General features: G+C 43.6%; 1 protein-coding gene across 3 annotated transcripts in view; it reads left to right on the top strand.

Annotated features, from left to right (window-relative positions):
- UBE2E2 (ubiquitin conjugating enzyme E2 E2) overlaps positions 1-12,159 on the top strand; it is a 409,163-nt gene extending 397,004 nt beyond the window's left edge. For all 3 annotated transcript variants that reach the window (XM_072651191.1, XM_072651190.1, XM_072651192.1), the window contains one exon: positions 11,373-12,159. In XM_072651191.1, the coding sequence (XP_072507292.1) occupies positions 11,373-11,470 (98 nt within the window). In that variant the 3' untranslated portion in view covers positions 11,471-12,159. The remainder of the gene's footprint in view (positions 1-11,372) is intronic.
- Positions 12,160-16,182: the final 4,023 nt, after the last annotated feature.

The following is a 16,182-nucleotide window of genomic DNA, read 5'->3' as shown; positions in this document are numbered from 1 at the left end:
ATTGTCTCTCCTGGGTCTATTTTCCAGGTCAGTTGTTTTTCCAATGAGATATTTCACATTGTCTTCTATTTTTTCATTCTTTTGGTTTTGTAATTTCTTGGTTTATCATATAGTCGTTAGTTTCCCTCAGCTCCACTCTCATTTTTAAAGAACTATTTTCTTCATTGAGCTTTTAAACTCCTTTTCCATTTGGCTGATTCTGCTTTTTAAAGCCACCTTCTCCTCATTGACTTTTTGGACCTCTTTTCAAATTGAGTTAGCCTATTTTTAGAGGTGTTATTCTCTTCAGCATTTTTTTAGGTTTCCTTTAGCAAGCTGTGGACTCACTTTTCAAGCTCTTCCATAGCCTGAGGCCATTGCATATTCTTTTTGGAGATGCTGGATGCAGAAGCCTTGACTTCCTCTGACAGTATGCTTCGTTCTTCCTCATCTGAAAGGATGGAAGGAGATACCTGTTCACCAAGAAAGTAACCTTCTATGGTCTTATTTTTTTTCCCTTTTTTGGGGCATTTTCCCAGCCAGTTACTTGACTTCTGAATCATTTGTCAAGAGGAGGGTCCTAGTGCTCCTCCTCACCTCAGGACCTTGCTCAGGGCTGAGATTCAGATCAGCTGCTCAATTCCCTCAGGGACTTTAAGTTGAGCAGCTCCCACAATGGAAGCTGCTGTCCCACTCAGCCACTGTCACGCAGTGCTGCCGCCCTACTGTTGCTGCTGCTGCTGCTGTCTGGAGCCCATGCTGGGGGGGACCCTGCTCCCCTCTCTCCCAGCTGGGAAAGCCCTGTCATTGACCTTTGAAGCTTTCTTTGGCGCTTGTCGGTTGAAGGATCTGAGACCCTCCCTGCTGGGGATTCTGCCCCAGAGGCCTTTCTGGTCCTGTTCCTGAGTAGAGCGGAGCCCAGCCCTGGACACATCTCGTGGGATAGACTTTTCTTGTTGGCCTTCCAGGTTACCTTTTGCTGGAAATCTCTTTCACTCTGTCGTTCTGTGGCTTCTGCTACTCTAGAATTTGTTGGGAGTGTTTTTTACAGGTATTTTATGGGCTGTGGGGGAAGAGCTATAGCATGAGCATCACTCTACCATCTTGGCTCCACCCCCCTCTTTTTAACCTCTTTAGATCAGCCTCTCCATTTTTGTTTTTCATATTTTTCACTTTGTAAGTATAATAAGATTTTATTTCATACATATACTATCATTTCTTTAGCCATTTCCTTCCTTCCTCCCTCCTTTCTTTTTCATTTCTTCTTTCCCCGTTATGAATAAATGCTGCTATGGATATGTTTGTACAGATAGCACCCTTTTTCCATTCAGTAGTATCCTTAAAGTATAGCTCCAGTAGCTATAATTAAGCTTCAATAGCTTAAAACCACACTAGAATTTGGTAGGTACTGATTTATCAGCAGCTCCACCAACGTTGAATTCTATTGTTTTTAATTCTGTCAATTTCTTGAACATAAAGTGTGATCTAAGAGTTGTTTTAATTTGTACTTTTCTGATTGAAAAGTTAAACAGTTTTTCAAGCAATTGTTTTTCATTTTTTTTGCTTGTTCATTTCTCTTTCTCTTTAGAGAAGTGCTCTCCATATCCTTTGAAGACATTTCTCCCAGAGACTGGATCTTACTCTTAGAAATTTGTGTGGATGTCTTTGTAACTCTTCTCTCAGTCTGTTTCTTTTCTTTTTATTCAGGATACATTGCTTTTTGTTGTACATCAGCATTATTATGAAAAAGTTCACACACACAGATTATTTGGGGAACTGCTTCTGGGGAAACTTTCTGTTCTACTTTCCTCCCCTTCTGACCCAACCTCACCTTTTTTTTTTCCTGTGCTTATAAAGCTCTCACTAAGTAAGTTTAGTTTTCCTCATCCCCAGCAACAACTGCCTTTAAGAAGAACTGGACTAAGGAAGTACAGAGTGATCAGTTCATTTCCAAGAAATTTCCTGCCAATGTGTTTGTACATTTGAAAATAGCATAATATTTATTCATTCATCCTTTTATAATCCCCCACCCTCTTAGATAAAAACCTGGCTTCATACATGACTGGAAAGACTCCAGATCCTTTGTTCAGAGCTCCCTCTCCTCTCTTACTCATCTCACATCACTACCTTTTCCTTCACCCTTATCTCACATGAAGAGGGAGTCTTTCTCCTTACAAAGCCGATCTCTCCAAATATGCCCTTGATCCTTTTCCAACAGATTACTCCCATCCTCACTTTCCCTAATTTTGACTCTCTCCCTGTCTGCTGCCTCCAAACACTCTCAAGTCTTCCCCATCCTTAATAACTCCTCCCTTGATCTGTTTAGCCCCACTAGCTAACACCCTCAGTCTCTCCTTTTGTGTCTAAACTCCTTGAGAAAGCCATCCCTCCCCCTCCTCAATGCCTCCTACTTTCTCTTCTCTCACTTCCTTCTCATGTCTGTTGTCTGGCTTCTGATCTCACCACTCAACTCAAACTGCTCTCTCCAAAGTTGCCACTGATTTCTTAAAGGCCAAATCAAATCTCATGGCTTTTTCTTAATCCTCCTTCTTCTCGACCTCTCTGTAGCCTCTGACATTGTCTATCACCTTCTTCTCCTTGATACTCTCTCCTCCCCACGCTTCCATGTCAGCACTCTTGCTTTGTCCTCCTCCCTATCTGACTGCTCCTTCCTTCTCAGTGTCTCCTTTGATGCTCCTTCATCTAGATCATGGCCTCTGGCCCTCGGTGGCCCCTCATGCCCTCCCCTCTGCTCTGTTTCAGTTGATGATACAATCAGTATCCATAGGGTACTCTTGATAGAATTGTTTTCTCAGATCTCTGGATAGTTCTGGACCTCCCATCCCTAACTGCTCATGAGACAGCTTAGACTGGATGTCTGAAGCTGGACACATCTGAAAGACAATCTAGTGTATCCTGTGACAGCTTGTTTGTGCACAGTCCTTTGCATGGCCTTTGCCTCCCTCGCTGGACTGTGAGTGCTCTCAGAGCAAGGACCATGCTTTTGTCTTTCCTTGTGTCTCCAGTGCTCAGCTTGGGTCCTCATAGGTGCTTGTAGAAGTGAAATCAGGTATTGTGGATGACCCAACATTGTTTACATGTAAGTGCATTTTTCATATGTTAATACAAAAAAAAGAGGGAGAAAGAACTAAACCAATTTACACTTTTAAAAAGAAGACCACGCATTTACTACCAAAAAGAGAGAACCTTTTAATAGTCTCAGAAAAGACTTTATAAAGTAAAATATGATATTTAAAGTTATGGAAAGATTTTTATCAGCATTTTGAGTTGTGAGGATCGTATTTCATACAGTCCTCTTTTGAAATATAATTTGACTTTAATCCCATGCTGTATTGCCTTTCCATCTTAAGAATTTTTTTTTTATTTAACTTTTAACATTCATTTTAACAAAATTTTGGGTTCCAAATTTTCTCCCCTTTTGTCCCCTCCCCCCACACACACACCAAGCATTCTAATTGCCCCTGTGACCAATAAAGAATTTTTCTTTTTTAAAGTTCTTCATGATAAGGCCTCTCCTACAGCTGTGTGACTCTGGGCAAATCTTTTTCCCCCTGTTTGCCTCCATTTCCTCAGCTGTAAAATCTGAATAATAGCACCTACTTCCTGGGCTCATTGTGACAGTCAAATGGAGTGACATACGAAGTGCTTTGCAAACATAAGTGTTCTCTAAATGCTTGTTTCCTGACTTAGAGACATTCAGAAATGTGAATGATCATGATTGTTTCTTAAGAAGCAAACCTTAGCTCTAAGGAGTTTAGATACTGTTCCCTTTCAAAGAGCTGAAGAGCTTGAAGAAAAAAAAATCCATCATGGAGAATTTATTTTCCTCAGTTGGGAAGTCCAGAATTTGCTGTAAAGATTATCTTTCTGGCAGAAGCCAGGGCACCTGATGGGCACAGGGTCCTGGGCATGAGATGAAGGGGAAGGCTTCTTAATACTGAGCACTGGCCACTGGGGGGCTGCTGGCTGCCAGCATCTGTCTCCCAAGGCCTGGATTTAAAATCTCTGGGTCAGGCAGTCTGGAGAAGGTAATCCACTCTATAATCTATGGTATTTTAAAGTTTTACTGATCACTGGGGAGATTTTTGGCCGTTCATCTGAGATTACAATTCAGCAGCATCTTCTCAGCAGGACTGCACCGTCTAAGCTTATTCTTCGGAGAAATCTCTTCTAATTGAATGCTTTGTATTTCCGAATTCCCATTGATTAGGATTTTGTGTGTACAGCATTTCTGTGCAGGCTCAAGGGATGGTGTTAAAAGGCCCTTTACTGTATTATTAAGTATATACGTTAGGTTTTAGTCTGCCGTCTCGTTTTAATTAGCATTCCCACAAATGAGTTCAGTTACTTAGTCTGATCTTTATTTTAGAACTTTGTGAAATATCTCATTTCACTCTAAGTTTTGCTTTGGCCTTGAATCTCATACCTCTCCAATGGATGTACTACAGTATTTAGCTTTGTGGTTGTGATGCCAGGATCTTTATATTCTATCAGTCCTCTGATTACAAGTCACATGAAAGTCTTTATCAAGTAGAGAGTAAAAAAGTGGCCTCAAAGCAAAGGTGATCTTGGTTCAGACTCTGTCTCTGACACAGAATGACTTTGTGACTCTCCCCAAGTCACCTGACCTCCAAGTGTTCCAAAGAATTCTCAAAGTCTGTAAAATTGCTGAGAAGGTGCTTTCCTGAAGGGAATTCCTCAATGATGAAATCACACTTCTAGAAAAAAATTCATCAGAAGTGTCCTGTCCCTCAGGTCCTGTGCAGATACAGAGACCCTGAGTTTCTGGCCCTGATACACCTGATTTTCATTCTGAGCAGTCCAGAAGGATCCACATTTTATCACAGACTTGAGATGTATTTTCTGAGATGTCCTGGTGTGACACCCCTCGGGTTGCTAGAGCTCTTATCTCCTCTTATGGTCAGGGCAGCCCCTCACCATTACAAGGACAATCCCCTGAATGGACGAGGGTGGCTTGAGAAACTGATAGAGTAGTAAGAGGTAGGTGTCATCATCACATTGGGATCCATGTAATTGAGTTGAATTCAACAAACATACCCTGAGCCCTGACTCTCAGCAAGGCTCTATATGTGCTGGGGGTGATGATACCCTGTGTAAAGTGACTCCCACTCACCTTCTAATCTAGGCTCTGAATTTCCATCTTTGACATAAGGGACCAAACAACAGTGATCTGAAGACATCTGGGGCTAGGCATGGTGGTGCATCTCTGCGACTTGGGAGGCTGAGCATGGTGATTTGGTGGGGTTCTGAGCTATAGTTAGGTATCCTCACAAAGTCCCATCCCAATATGGTGAACACCTAGGATTGGGGACCTGTGAAGCTACCTGACAAAGAGCAAAATGGCCGAGGCTGGAAACAGCCCGTCCAAGCTCCTAAGCTGATCATACGGCCTGTGAGTGGCCTCTGTGCTTCCACGCTGGGTGAGATCTGGAGATTCTGGGTCTTGTGATACAGCTGTCCATACCCTTGGAGGGTGAAAAAGAGGAGAAAGAAGAGCCACCAAGGATTAGAAACAGCTGGGAGAACAAGTGAGCTGATTGACATAAGAAGAAAACTGTTCAAAGAAAGCTAAAGCAACCTGGCCTCCTTACAAGATTCTCCTTTGGATAATGACGGAACAGGGACAGATGACCTGGGGCCCCTTCCAGCTCTAGGTTTAGGATCCCACTATTCTTCCTTCTCCCTCTGAGCCATATGTACAGTGTACAAACTGGGCCCATCACTTACACATGGACCGACTGTGTTCTTCTGGGCCTTTTCTGAGCCTTCGCTAAAATTTGCCATTTTGAAAAGAAAATGATTCCCCCTTGTCATATACTGCTTTGGCCATCTGGTGAAGCCAAGGAGCTTAAAATAGTGGTTTGTTGCCTCCATTCATTATCGAAGGAGATGCTATGTTTCAGTCAGAGGTTAGTGAAGGTGGAGATATACTTTCCATTCGCACCCAGAGTTAAGACTTGTAGTAAATCTAGTGCTTAACACAATACCTGACACATAGTAGGTGCTTAATAAATGTTGATTGATTGATCTGGGCCCATTTCTCAGCAAACCCTTCTACATCCTCTACCTTTGCAACCACCATTCCTGCAACAGCTTTGCTTTCGATGAAACTTGGCGGGGTGCCCTCACCCACTCACAGGCCCAGCAGGAGGAGTACGCATCCTCCCCCTTCCAGGCCAGTCCTCTACCACACCCCTTAACAACGTCTTCTTTCCAGCACTGATTGGAGCCATCCTCTCCCCATTCTAGGTTCTGTCTTCAGCCTCAGTGACTACAATGAGAGGCCCACAGACTTCTTTACCGCTCCATCCCCTGTTGTCTTCCTGAGGGAAATTGTTGGAGTCAGCAAGACCTAAGTTCAAATCCTGCACCTCAGCCCCAATTTCTTTATCTGTGAACTGGGGACGATACCAGCACCTCCCTTCCAGGGCCATTTTGAGCACATGGCTTCAGAGGCAGCACATTCTCCAGCTTCTCTTCCTGTAAGCTTCCCTTCCTCTGTCTCTTCTGCCATCTTCTCTCAGCTCTCCCAAGATGACCTCCCCTCTCCATCTCTCAAAGCTTCTTCCTCTCTGTTCCTTCCCTCTGACCTCACAAAGGACATCCCTACTCTTCACTGGAGCTAATGCTCTGTGCCCTTGGTCCTCCTTGCCTTTTCCAACCTTTCCTCCTGCCTTTATCCCCTTCTGCCTCTTTCCCCCCCCCATCTCTCTCTATTTTTCTTTCTTTCTCTCTCCTCTCTCTCTCTGTGTCTGTCTCTCTCTCTCACATAAATCCAGTGATGTCTTCAGATATGCCTGCAAACAGGATTGAGGCACCCCAGTCCTGAAATACTTCTCCCTTTGGCCCTTCTGCTACATCCAGTGACCACCCCATCTTGTTCCTCCTTCCTCACAACATGCCCCCTTCCTTCATCCTTTGTAATGGGGCTGCCACCACACCACACTCCATTTTATTCAAATGACCCTCCCAGATGTCACCAGTTACTTCCCAGCTACTAAATCCTGTGACCTCTCTTCCATTCACGTCCGTCCTCAGCTTCTCTTTAGCACTTGTTATTTGTCACTTTTCCCAGGAGATTTCCATCCTCCCTTACCTTCCAAGGCGTACACATTTTGTCAGTGTCACTGCCAAGACCACAAAAGATTTGTGAATGGTTGTTTTTTTTAGTTCCTCTGAAGAAAAATCAATCTCAAATTAAATCTTGTCACAAAACTTGCCAAGAACTCAGAAAATGCTGGTTTGGTGATTCAAAGCTTGGTAACTGCTATTTCCCACATGATAATTTTTTTTGAGTTTCCCTCTTAGCAAGACAAACATTGTTTTGAGTCTTGTATTTCAAGTGGAAAATGAAACATTTTATTAGTAAATATTATAAGCAAGGCACTTTGCTAGATATAGGAACTAAAAGACATTTTCTTGTTAACATTTTATATAAAGTTCACTGGTTATGTGCTTGTAAAATATTTACCAGTAAAGTGCTACACATTGTTTCCCCCAGTACACTCCTCAAAAGCAGAAGCTATCTCACATTGTTTGATTTGGGATGCCCAGGGCCTAACTCTGGGCCTCACGCACAGATCCAAGAATTCAGGGAAGACTCTGGACTGACTGAGATCCCAGTCAGATTTGTTCTTGGGCAGACAGAAGAATATTCACCAAGAATAACAAATGAGAACACTGGGCCTTGGACTGATTTAATCAAACGTCTTTTTAGACTGGGTCGTTGCATGATTTTATACCATGTTTTGAGGGATTTTTGATGAGGATTATTTTATACAGAGAGCATCTCAGCTGTCAGATTCTTTTTGCTGTGAAGTGTCTGAATGGAGCCACAGTTTAGGTCTAGTGAACATGGATGTTTCATTACTCACTTTGACTTCTTGATAGATTTGTGATTTCATTGGCGTGCCTCCCCACCTACGATTGCTCTCCTTCCACACTGTCTCATCCTATAAGGTTCTCCCTGTGTTTCCTAATATATACCCTAGGGAGGCAGCTGAGCACTCTGGAGGCAATCCAGTTCTTGGGGTGGGGTGGGTGGGTGAGGTTCCAACATGCCACTGGACTTCTCCATCTGTGATCAGTCTCACCAGCTGACTAGCTGCCTCCTTTTCCAGACGCATATCCTTAATCATTCAGTTCAGTTCAGCAAGGAAAGAAACATCTTGTGTGTGCCAAGCACCCTGTCAGGATCTGAGGATACAGAGATGAACACGAAGTGTTCCCTGCTCTCATGGAGCCCGCTTACATTCTGGGAAGGAACCACAAGTATGGGAGTCATAGGGTAGGAGATTTAGAACTGGTCTAAGCTATTGCAAAAGCAGGGAGCGTTCATGCCAAGGAGAATCAGGGCACATCTATAGAAGAGGACAACTGAGAGGTGCTTGGATGGAAGCTAGTTATTACCTATGAAATGGAGGGGGATGTGGAGGAGGAGGAGGGCAGGGAGTGTATCCCAGACATGGGGACCACTTGTACAAGTGCTCAGAAGTGAGGAGATGTGTGTGTGTGTGTTTGTGGACACATGTACATATGCTTATATATTATATACATTCGTCTATATAAATTACATATATGTTCCTTTATCTATCTATATAATTCCTATGTTCTCCTATGGAGACACATGATGTATATATTCCTTTTCCACCAGACATACATATACATAGGCACACACCATGGGGATTCATATAAAAACAAATCTTGCTAACAGTTTGAGCATCTGGCAGCGGGATGGCGACATCAGGAGGCAACAGATCTACCCCTTCCATGGATGTCTTTGAGCAAAGTCTGGGTGACACTGGTGGATCTTGGAGGGATTTGGGGGGCGGGATTAGACTAGTTAGCTTCTGAAGCCCCTTCCAACTCTCAAATTCTTTGATTCTGAAATTAAGATTTAGAGGTGAAGGTGGATTTTTAACATGTTTGTCCTTTAAGGATCATTTGTCATCCAAACTACCAATTCCAGTTGTGTTAGCATTTGCTGGCCATTTATGGGAGGCACTCAACTGTAATACCAGGCTTTGGAAGCTAGACTATATAATCTATACCATGAGGGAGCTGGACACACTGGTCCTGAGGCCCCTCCCTACTCAGGATTCCTGTCCCTGTGACAGCCAGGAGTGAAAGCACATGGCTTCCTCTGGGTGGAGGTGCCTGGTTCAGAGCTTTCCATGACTTGTCCAATCAGTTCCAGTGTGATCCTGAACTAGGAGGCAATGGAGAGGGTGTGTCTCATGTGGCTTGCTGCCACAGCCTGGAGGAGCTGTGTACAGAGGGTGTGGAGGCTTTTCAGACTTGGTGAAGTCATCCTAGGGACTAAGTCCAAATTGAAAGGGTGTATTCTAGTGGGTCCAGGCCACAGCCCAGGTATTGTATGTCAGCACTAGGTGTTCCTGACTTCTCCTGAGTAGTGGCACAGGGGAAGGAAAGGAGGGAGGGCATTTGGGGCAAGATGGAAGGGTCACCCAAAGAGACTGGGCAGTGAAGAAAAGCAATCCACCACCTTGTGGAAGGGTGCACTGCTGGGCAGTGAGAACCCACAGATGTCTAAGACGACCTTTGCCTTCAGGGAATCTATTAGAAAGCCCAAGTTGGAAGCCTGTCTGAAGACAGTCTGAAGGCAGCCTGAAGACTTCCCAAGTCTCAGAGCTGAAGGGCATCATGTTAATCCCCTTGACAATATCCCCATTGAGTCTCAACCAGCCCTTGCTTAAAAGACCCCAAGTGAGTGAGAGCCCACCATCTCCAGAGAGCCCCTTCCATTTTGAGACAGCTCAAAATGGTAGGAAGAGGTTTTCCTCAGCATTTGTCTCTCTGTGCTCCTGGTTCAGCCTCCAGAGCACCAGGCAAAGCAAGGCTCATCTCTTTTCCAGAATCTCCCCAAGTCTTTTCTGCCTAGACAAGGACATGACTGGCCTAGATAGGACATGACTGGCCTTTGCACCAGCTCAGTGGTGTTTGGGCATCCCACAGCTAGTTCTGTGATCCTGGGCAAGTCATGTAACTCCTCTTACCTCTCAGAGTAGCTAAATGTAGTAGTAGATAGAGTGCTGGACCTGGAGTCAAGAGGTCCTGATATTTACTAGGTGTGTGACCCTGGGCAAGTCATTCTTCTCTTACAGATTCAATTTCCTCATCTATAAAATAATTATAGCACCTACTTCACAGAGTTGTTAAGAGAATCAAATGAGAAAAATCTATTCAAAGCATTTTGCAAACCGTAAAATGGTATATAAATACTAGCCAATATTAATGGTGTCTTGAAAGGGGCGCTAGATGGTGTAGTGGATAGATCACTGACCCTGGAGTCAGAAGGACCTGAACTCAGCTCCGACCTGACACTTACTAGCTGTGCGATCCTGGGCAAGTCATCTAACCATGATTGCCTCCAAAAAAAAAGGGCTTGAGCACCTACGGTGTCCTTCTTCTGTGCACCAAGAATACAAAGACAGAAGGGGAATTTACATCAGATATGTGAAACATCCTTTAATTTGGGGATTATAAGGGCATCCGTACAAAGGGTTACCTTACCTACTCATTGTCAAACAACTACATTTTCCTTGTATTTCCCCTCCTCCCCCACATTTTAAGACAGAATTAATTTCATGCCCCGAGTATAGCAATAAGTGTCTTACACCATGGTGGGACCACTGGAGAGGGCTGGATTTGGAAGGCAGAGGACCTGGGTTCAAAGGTCAGCTCTGCCACTTCCTAACTGGACAAGTCACAGCACCCACCTCCAGGCCTCAGTTTCCTCCCCTTGGAAGTGAAGGGGTGGAAGGAGAGGATTCTTGAGGTTCCTTCCAGCGTTCTCTATGGGATATTCTCGTCCCAACCCCCTGGAAGTTTGGTTATAAGGAGAAGGTGCCCGAAGGACTTTATCAGAACAGTGGAAGTGTTTACAACACTCCCCAAAATAAAAACACTGAAACATAGTTCTGTTGACTTAGGTTTTTGAGGCCTCTCCCGGAGAATTCCAGAGTAATTCCCAGATTCCCTCCATCCAGGATTTTTCATTCCTAAAATGCCAACCCTCCACCACTGATCTGCCCTACCACTTCCTCTCTCCTTCCCCCCGTTTTCTTCATTAAAATATCTACTAAAAAGAAGGGAATCTGACCTTGTGAGTCTAGGAAGTCATTGATTTCCAGAGCACAGACTGCCTTTCATTTCATTTGTCATTTCCACCCCATCAAACCGGTGGAAAACTCCATTTCTTCTGGCAAAACCGACCGCAGCTGTCCTGGTCCCATCTCCTTAAATTGCACCTCATTTCCTGCCACCTTGCTTCACTGTAATAGGAAGGAGAATGTGCCCGTAACGACTTCATGACTCTGTTTTCCTTCCAGCTGACCCCCTGGTGGGAAGTATCGCCACTCAGTACATGACCAACAGAGCAGAACACGACAGAATGGCCAGGCAGTGGACCAAGAGATACGCGACATAGGAAGCTCCTGCGCGGCTTCTGGACGGACCTCTCCGCAAGCACATTCACCAAGTGCATCAATAGCCCCTCCCTCCTTTGTGGTCTTATTTTGATGACATTTTGAACCATTTTGTGACAATATGTTGTCCTTTCTTTTTATTATTTTTATTTTATCTCCCTTCCCCCCCCTTTTTTTCCAGTTCTATTAACTTGAAAGATGTTTCCCTTCCAAGTAGATGGGAATTTTTTTGGTTTTGGTTTGGTTTTTTTTTCAGTGCAAAGAATGTTGGATCGGTAATAGTATAGAGCTTTATCACAAAGCTTTGTATTCATGTGTGGTTTTTTTTTCCTTTTATGTGGTCTTTGGGAAAACAAAACAAATTCAGAATTATATCTCGTTTCTACTTCAATGTAGTGTTTAGGGTTAATTTTTTTGTACTGAAGTCTTTAATGGCGGGTGCATGCTACTGGGAACAAGTTTTGTATAAAGGCTTAAATTCAAGAATCACTGTGCATTACTGAGACTCTGTTTCTCACTAGCCTTCTGCCTCCAACACAAAAGGCTATTGGGTTGAACAAAATAATATGTATTTTGATTTACTTAAAGTGCTTGTAAATTTCTTAGGGACCTGCCACTCTTGACTGTGGAACAGTTGATGTACACTTGTATCATGAGAGCACTCAATAAAACACTGTGGCGGATGCGCGCACTTGGGGTGATGTGGCCATCATGCTTTCTGTCGCTATGTTGGGGCAGGGCAGGCGTGCACAGATGGCCTGATTCATTTATGGGGTAAAGCATCTTACAGAGGAGCATCCTCTGGCACTCCCGTCTTTTATGCCGCAGATAAAATATTTGACTCCCAGTGGAAGTGGAGCCCTTCCCTCAGCTCCCTGCACCCTCCTGGCCTCCATCTGCCCCTGAAGTTAAAATGGCCTCTTTTCCTTGATATTTTTTTTTTTATTCTGGAGGAAAAAATGAGCTCACTTCAGCCGTCACTGTGGGCTTACTCAGCAGCCAGGGTGTTTCTGCCCAGCTTTGACCTTCAGGCTAATTTTAGGCAGGCTGCTAGGGGAGGAGAACTCAGTCCTACCAAGGAAATATGTGGGTGTCGCAGTCTGGAAAACATCAACTGAAATGCTTCGTGTTCTTTGTGCTGCTGGCATATTGGAAAGTCCCTGTTTCCTTTCATTAAGGATTGCCGGTTCTGGGTGATGCCTCCGGGAGACGCTTTTGTGCGATGGATAATAGAAGGCTGGCGTCCAAGTCCTTGCTAGCTGGGTGACCACAGGGCCTGTCACAGTTTCTCTGACCCTCAGTTGCCCGTCTCGACAATAGGGATAAACAATACTCCTGTTTCCTACCTCAAGGGGTTGCTTTATGAGTCTTAAAGTCCTCTGAGACTGTGCGCTATTATTATTATTAGTTTTGAAAAGAAATGTGAAAAGCACCCAGCTAAATTATTGAATTTATAGGCCTAAGGTATTCATTTCTCAAAATTTGGATGTCACTTGTTTTCTGGCATTTCCTTCCTAAATGGCACAAATTTTAATATCTAATATTAGAGACACATTTTTTCTGCATATTCAGAAAGGGAGTTGGTAAGCATATATTTAAATATTGGAATTCCATTTTAATATTAAAATGCCTGCATTGTTCCTCAAGCTAATATGCATATCTTCCATTTGTCTTCTTCTTTTTGAGGTCTTTTCTCCCCTTTAGAGCATCAAAGTCTGAAAAAAGGAGAATGTAAAATGGAAATAGAAAACACAGTACACGATTCCACCATTAGCGTCAAGAATCGATGTTTGCTTTTTTGCTTTTTCTGTATCTCAGAGTCTATCCTAACTTACATTTGCTATTTGGACTCTTTTTGAGTCGACACTCATCATAGGCCATGGAGATAATGTGACAAACCACCGTGTGTTCAGCATTGCTTCTGTTTGAGAGGAAATAAACAAGTGTGGCTTTGAACACCAATAAAGGAAGCTCAGGCTTCCTAGAAAATCCATCAGAACATCCCACTGGTGTTAGACTTCCCCATCTGCCAAGCCTTCATTCTCCTTTTCCTATGCCTTTGAAGCTCACGCTTGGAAAGGCAGACTTTGCTTCAGTTCACCAAGAATGTATTAAATACCTACTATGTGCTAGGCATCTAGGTGACCTGAAATTAAATCCAGCTCAAGACACTTATTAGGTATGTGACCCTGGGCAAGTCACTTAACTTCTGTTTGCCTTAATCCACTGGAGAAGAAAATGGCAAACCACTGCATTATCTTTGCCAAAAAAACTCCATGGACAGTATTGACAAGCCAGGCACCATACTAGTAGGCACTGAAGATACCCTACAGGAGCTTCCACTGGAAGTAAACAGATTTACTGTTGTTTGTTGTTGTTCAGTTATTTTTGATCAAGTCTGACTCTTCGTGACCCTATTTGGGGTTTTCTTAGCAAGGACACTGAAGTGGTTTGCCATTTCCTTCTCCATCTCACTTTACAAATGAGAAAACTGAGATAGACAGGGTTAAGTGACTTACCCAGGGTCACACAACTAGGAAGTGTCTGAGGCTGGATTTGAACTCATGAGTGTGAGTTTTCCTGATTCCAAGCCTAGCACTCTATCCACTGTGTAACCTACCTGCCCTACATAACAGATAGGTATATATAAAATTCATACAGCTTTTGTATTTACAAATCTTATAGGGGGAGGCACATTACATGCACCAACCTATCAGTTATCATTTAAGTGCCAATTATGTGCCTAGCCCCTTACTAGGTATGTGAGATTTGCTTTTTTGCAAATTTCATGTTTAAATTCAGTTTCTTTTTTAGAGACTAAAGGTCATCTCCTTTCACATAATACATTCCAAAATTCTGTTCAATAGCCCCTGATAGGCCCTATGCTGGATTAACACGAGTGATTTAAGAGTGCATACCTCTAACAATTCCAGAAGAAAGCCCAGTCCTGGTTTGTATTTGTTTGGCTCAAATCAAAGCTGTTTTTTAGGTTTTATATCCATCCATGATAGGAAGAGGTTATAAAATATCTCCTCTCATTTTTATGAGCTTGGCACAGTTCCCAAACACATGCACCCAGGAATCCCAACTTAGAAACTGGCTTGAGCTGTGCCCTTCCCTCCAAGGACCCAAGAGCTCGTAGGGAAGGAAGCCTCTTCACTTGGGATGCCAGGAAGCAGAGGCATTTTCTGTGACCCCTACAGGAAACTTCTGGCAGCAGGTTTCCAATCATTACTAAACAGTTAAATGCAAAATGAAAATGAAGGCTTTTGTAAGGGGAGAAGAGCAGAGAGAAGCAGTCTTACTTTGAAAAACTTGACCATTTTCACCTTTGGAGGTGAAGGAAACAAATCACTAAATCACTTGGGTGATTTTGTCCCACAAATGATCTCGTTGTCTGTTGGGCTGAATACTGCCTGTATGAGGGCGTTGGCCTGCTAAGTGAAGTGTTTACACACTATCGACTCCCTGACATCAAGAAAAAATAAAGTCCAAGACAGGAGACTTGCCTTCACTAATTCACTTGGATGCATCTTCAGATTTACAGGGGGATTGAAAGTGAAATCATGTTTTCCCAGTTACCCTAGACAGGCGTCCGATAGCGATTGTTCCCACAGCTGGATGAAGCTCATCATCAGGGAATGAAGTTGGCCAGAGGGTAGCATCACAGTTTCCCTGGGAATCAGTTTATCACAGGTAGGAATCAGAAGCCCTGATCTGAGCATAGAAGTAGTTGTTAGTCATGACTCAATTCCTGTCCAGCCTTCGTGCCGATGCAGGCAGTGTGACTCAGTGGTCATTGGTGCATTTACAGAGTACTTCAAGGGGTACAAAGCACTTCACCCATATTAACTCATTTTATCCTCTCAACTGCCGTGGGAAGTAGCCAGTTAGACATTTTTTTTTTAAGTAACTGCCACGTGCCGGCACTGTACCAGGGATATTAAGAAGGGCAAAAGACAGCCCCTGCTCTTGAGGCCTCATGGCCTGATGCAGAAGACAGCATAAACAACTATACCCAGAAACAATGCCAGGAAACAACACAGGCTAGATGGGAGAGAATCTACTGAGGGAAGGCACTAGGAGTAAGGAGGGTGGGGAAAGGCTTCTCCTAGAAGGGGACCTGAAGGAAGCCAGAGGAGCCAGGAGGCAAAGCTGAACAAGAAAATTCCAGGCATGGAGGATAGCCCATTAAAAACTCCAGAGCTGAGAGAAGCATCTTATTCAAGGAACAACAGGGAAGCCAGCGTCACTGAATCTCAGAATACATGGGGTGTGTAGGGTGTAAGAAGACTGAAAATGTAGGATGCCAAACCATGAATTTTATTTTTGATCCTAATGGTGATGGAGTTTATTGGTTGAGAGGATGATATTATCAGGCCTTGTCTTTTAGAAGATCAGTTGGACAGGTGAATGGGCTAAGTGCTATTATTAACCTCATTTTATGGATGAGGAAATCAAGACAGATTAAGTGACTTGCCCAGGGTCACACAACTCGTTAGTGTCTGGGGCTGGATTTGAATTTGGGCTTTCCTAACTCCAGAGTCAGCATTCTATCTACTGACTCCACAGACCACTGACTCTGGATTCAAAGGACCTGAGCATCTTTGTCATCACAAGTAAATTAGCAGGAAACAGAACTTGATGATTAGCTCAGAGACTAAGGAGCAAGAACTCCATGTTTCCTGTCTTAGGTCAGCCATGTGAGGTGTCA

This window comes from Notamacropus eugenii, chromosome 3, assembly GCF_028372415.1.
Source record: "Notamacropus eugenii isolate mMacEug1 chromosome 3, mMacEug1.pri_v2, whole genome shotgun sequence".
Taxonomy (NCBI): Eukaryota; Metazoa; Chordata; class Mammalia; order Diprotodontia; family Macropodidae; genus Notamacropus; species Notamacropus eugenii.
The sequence above is the reverse complement of the archived record's forward strand: the minus strand, read 5'-3'. Positions and strand labels throughout refer to the sequence as shown.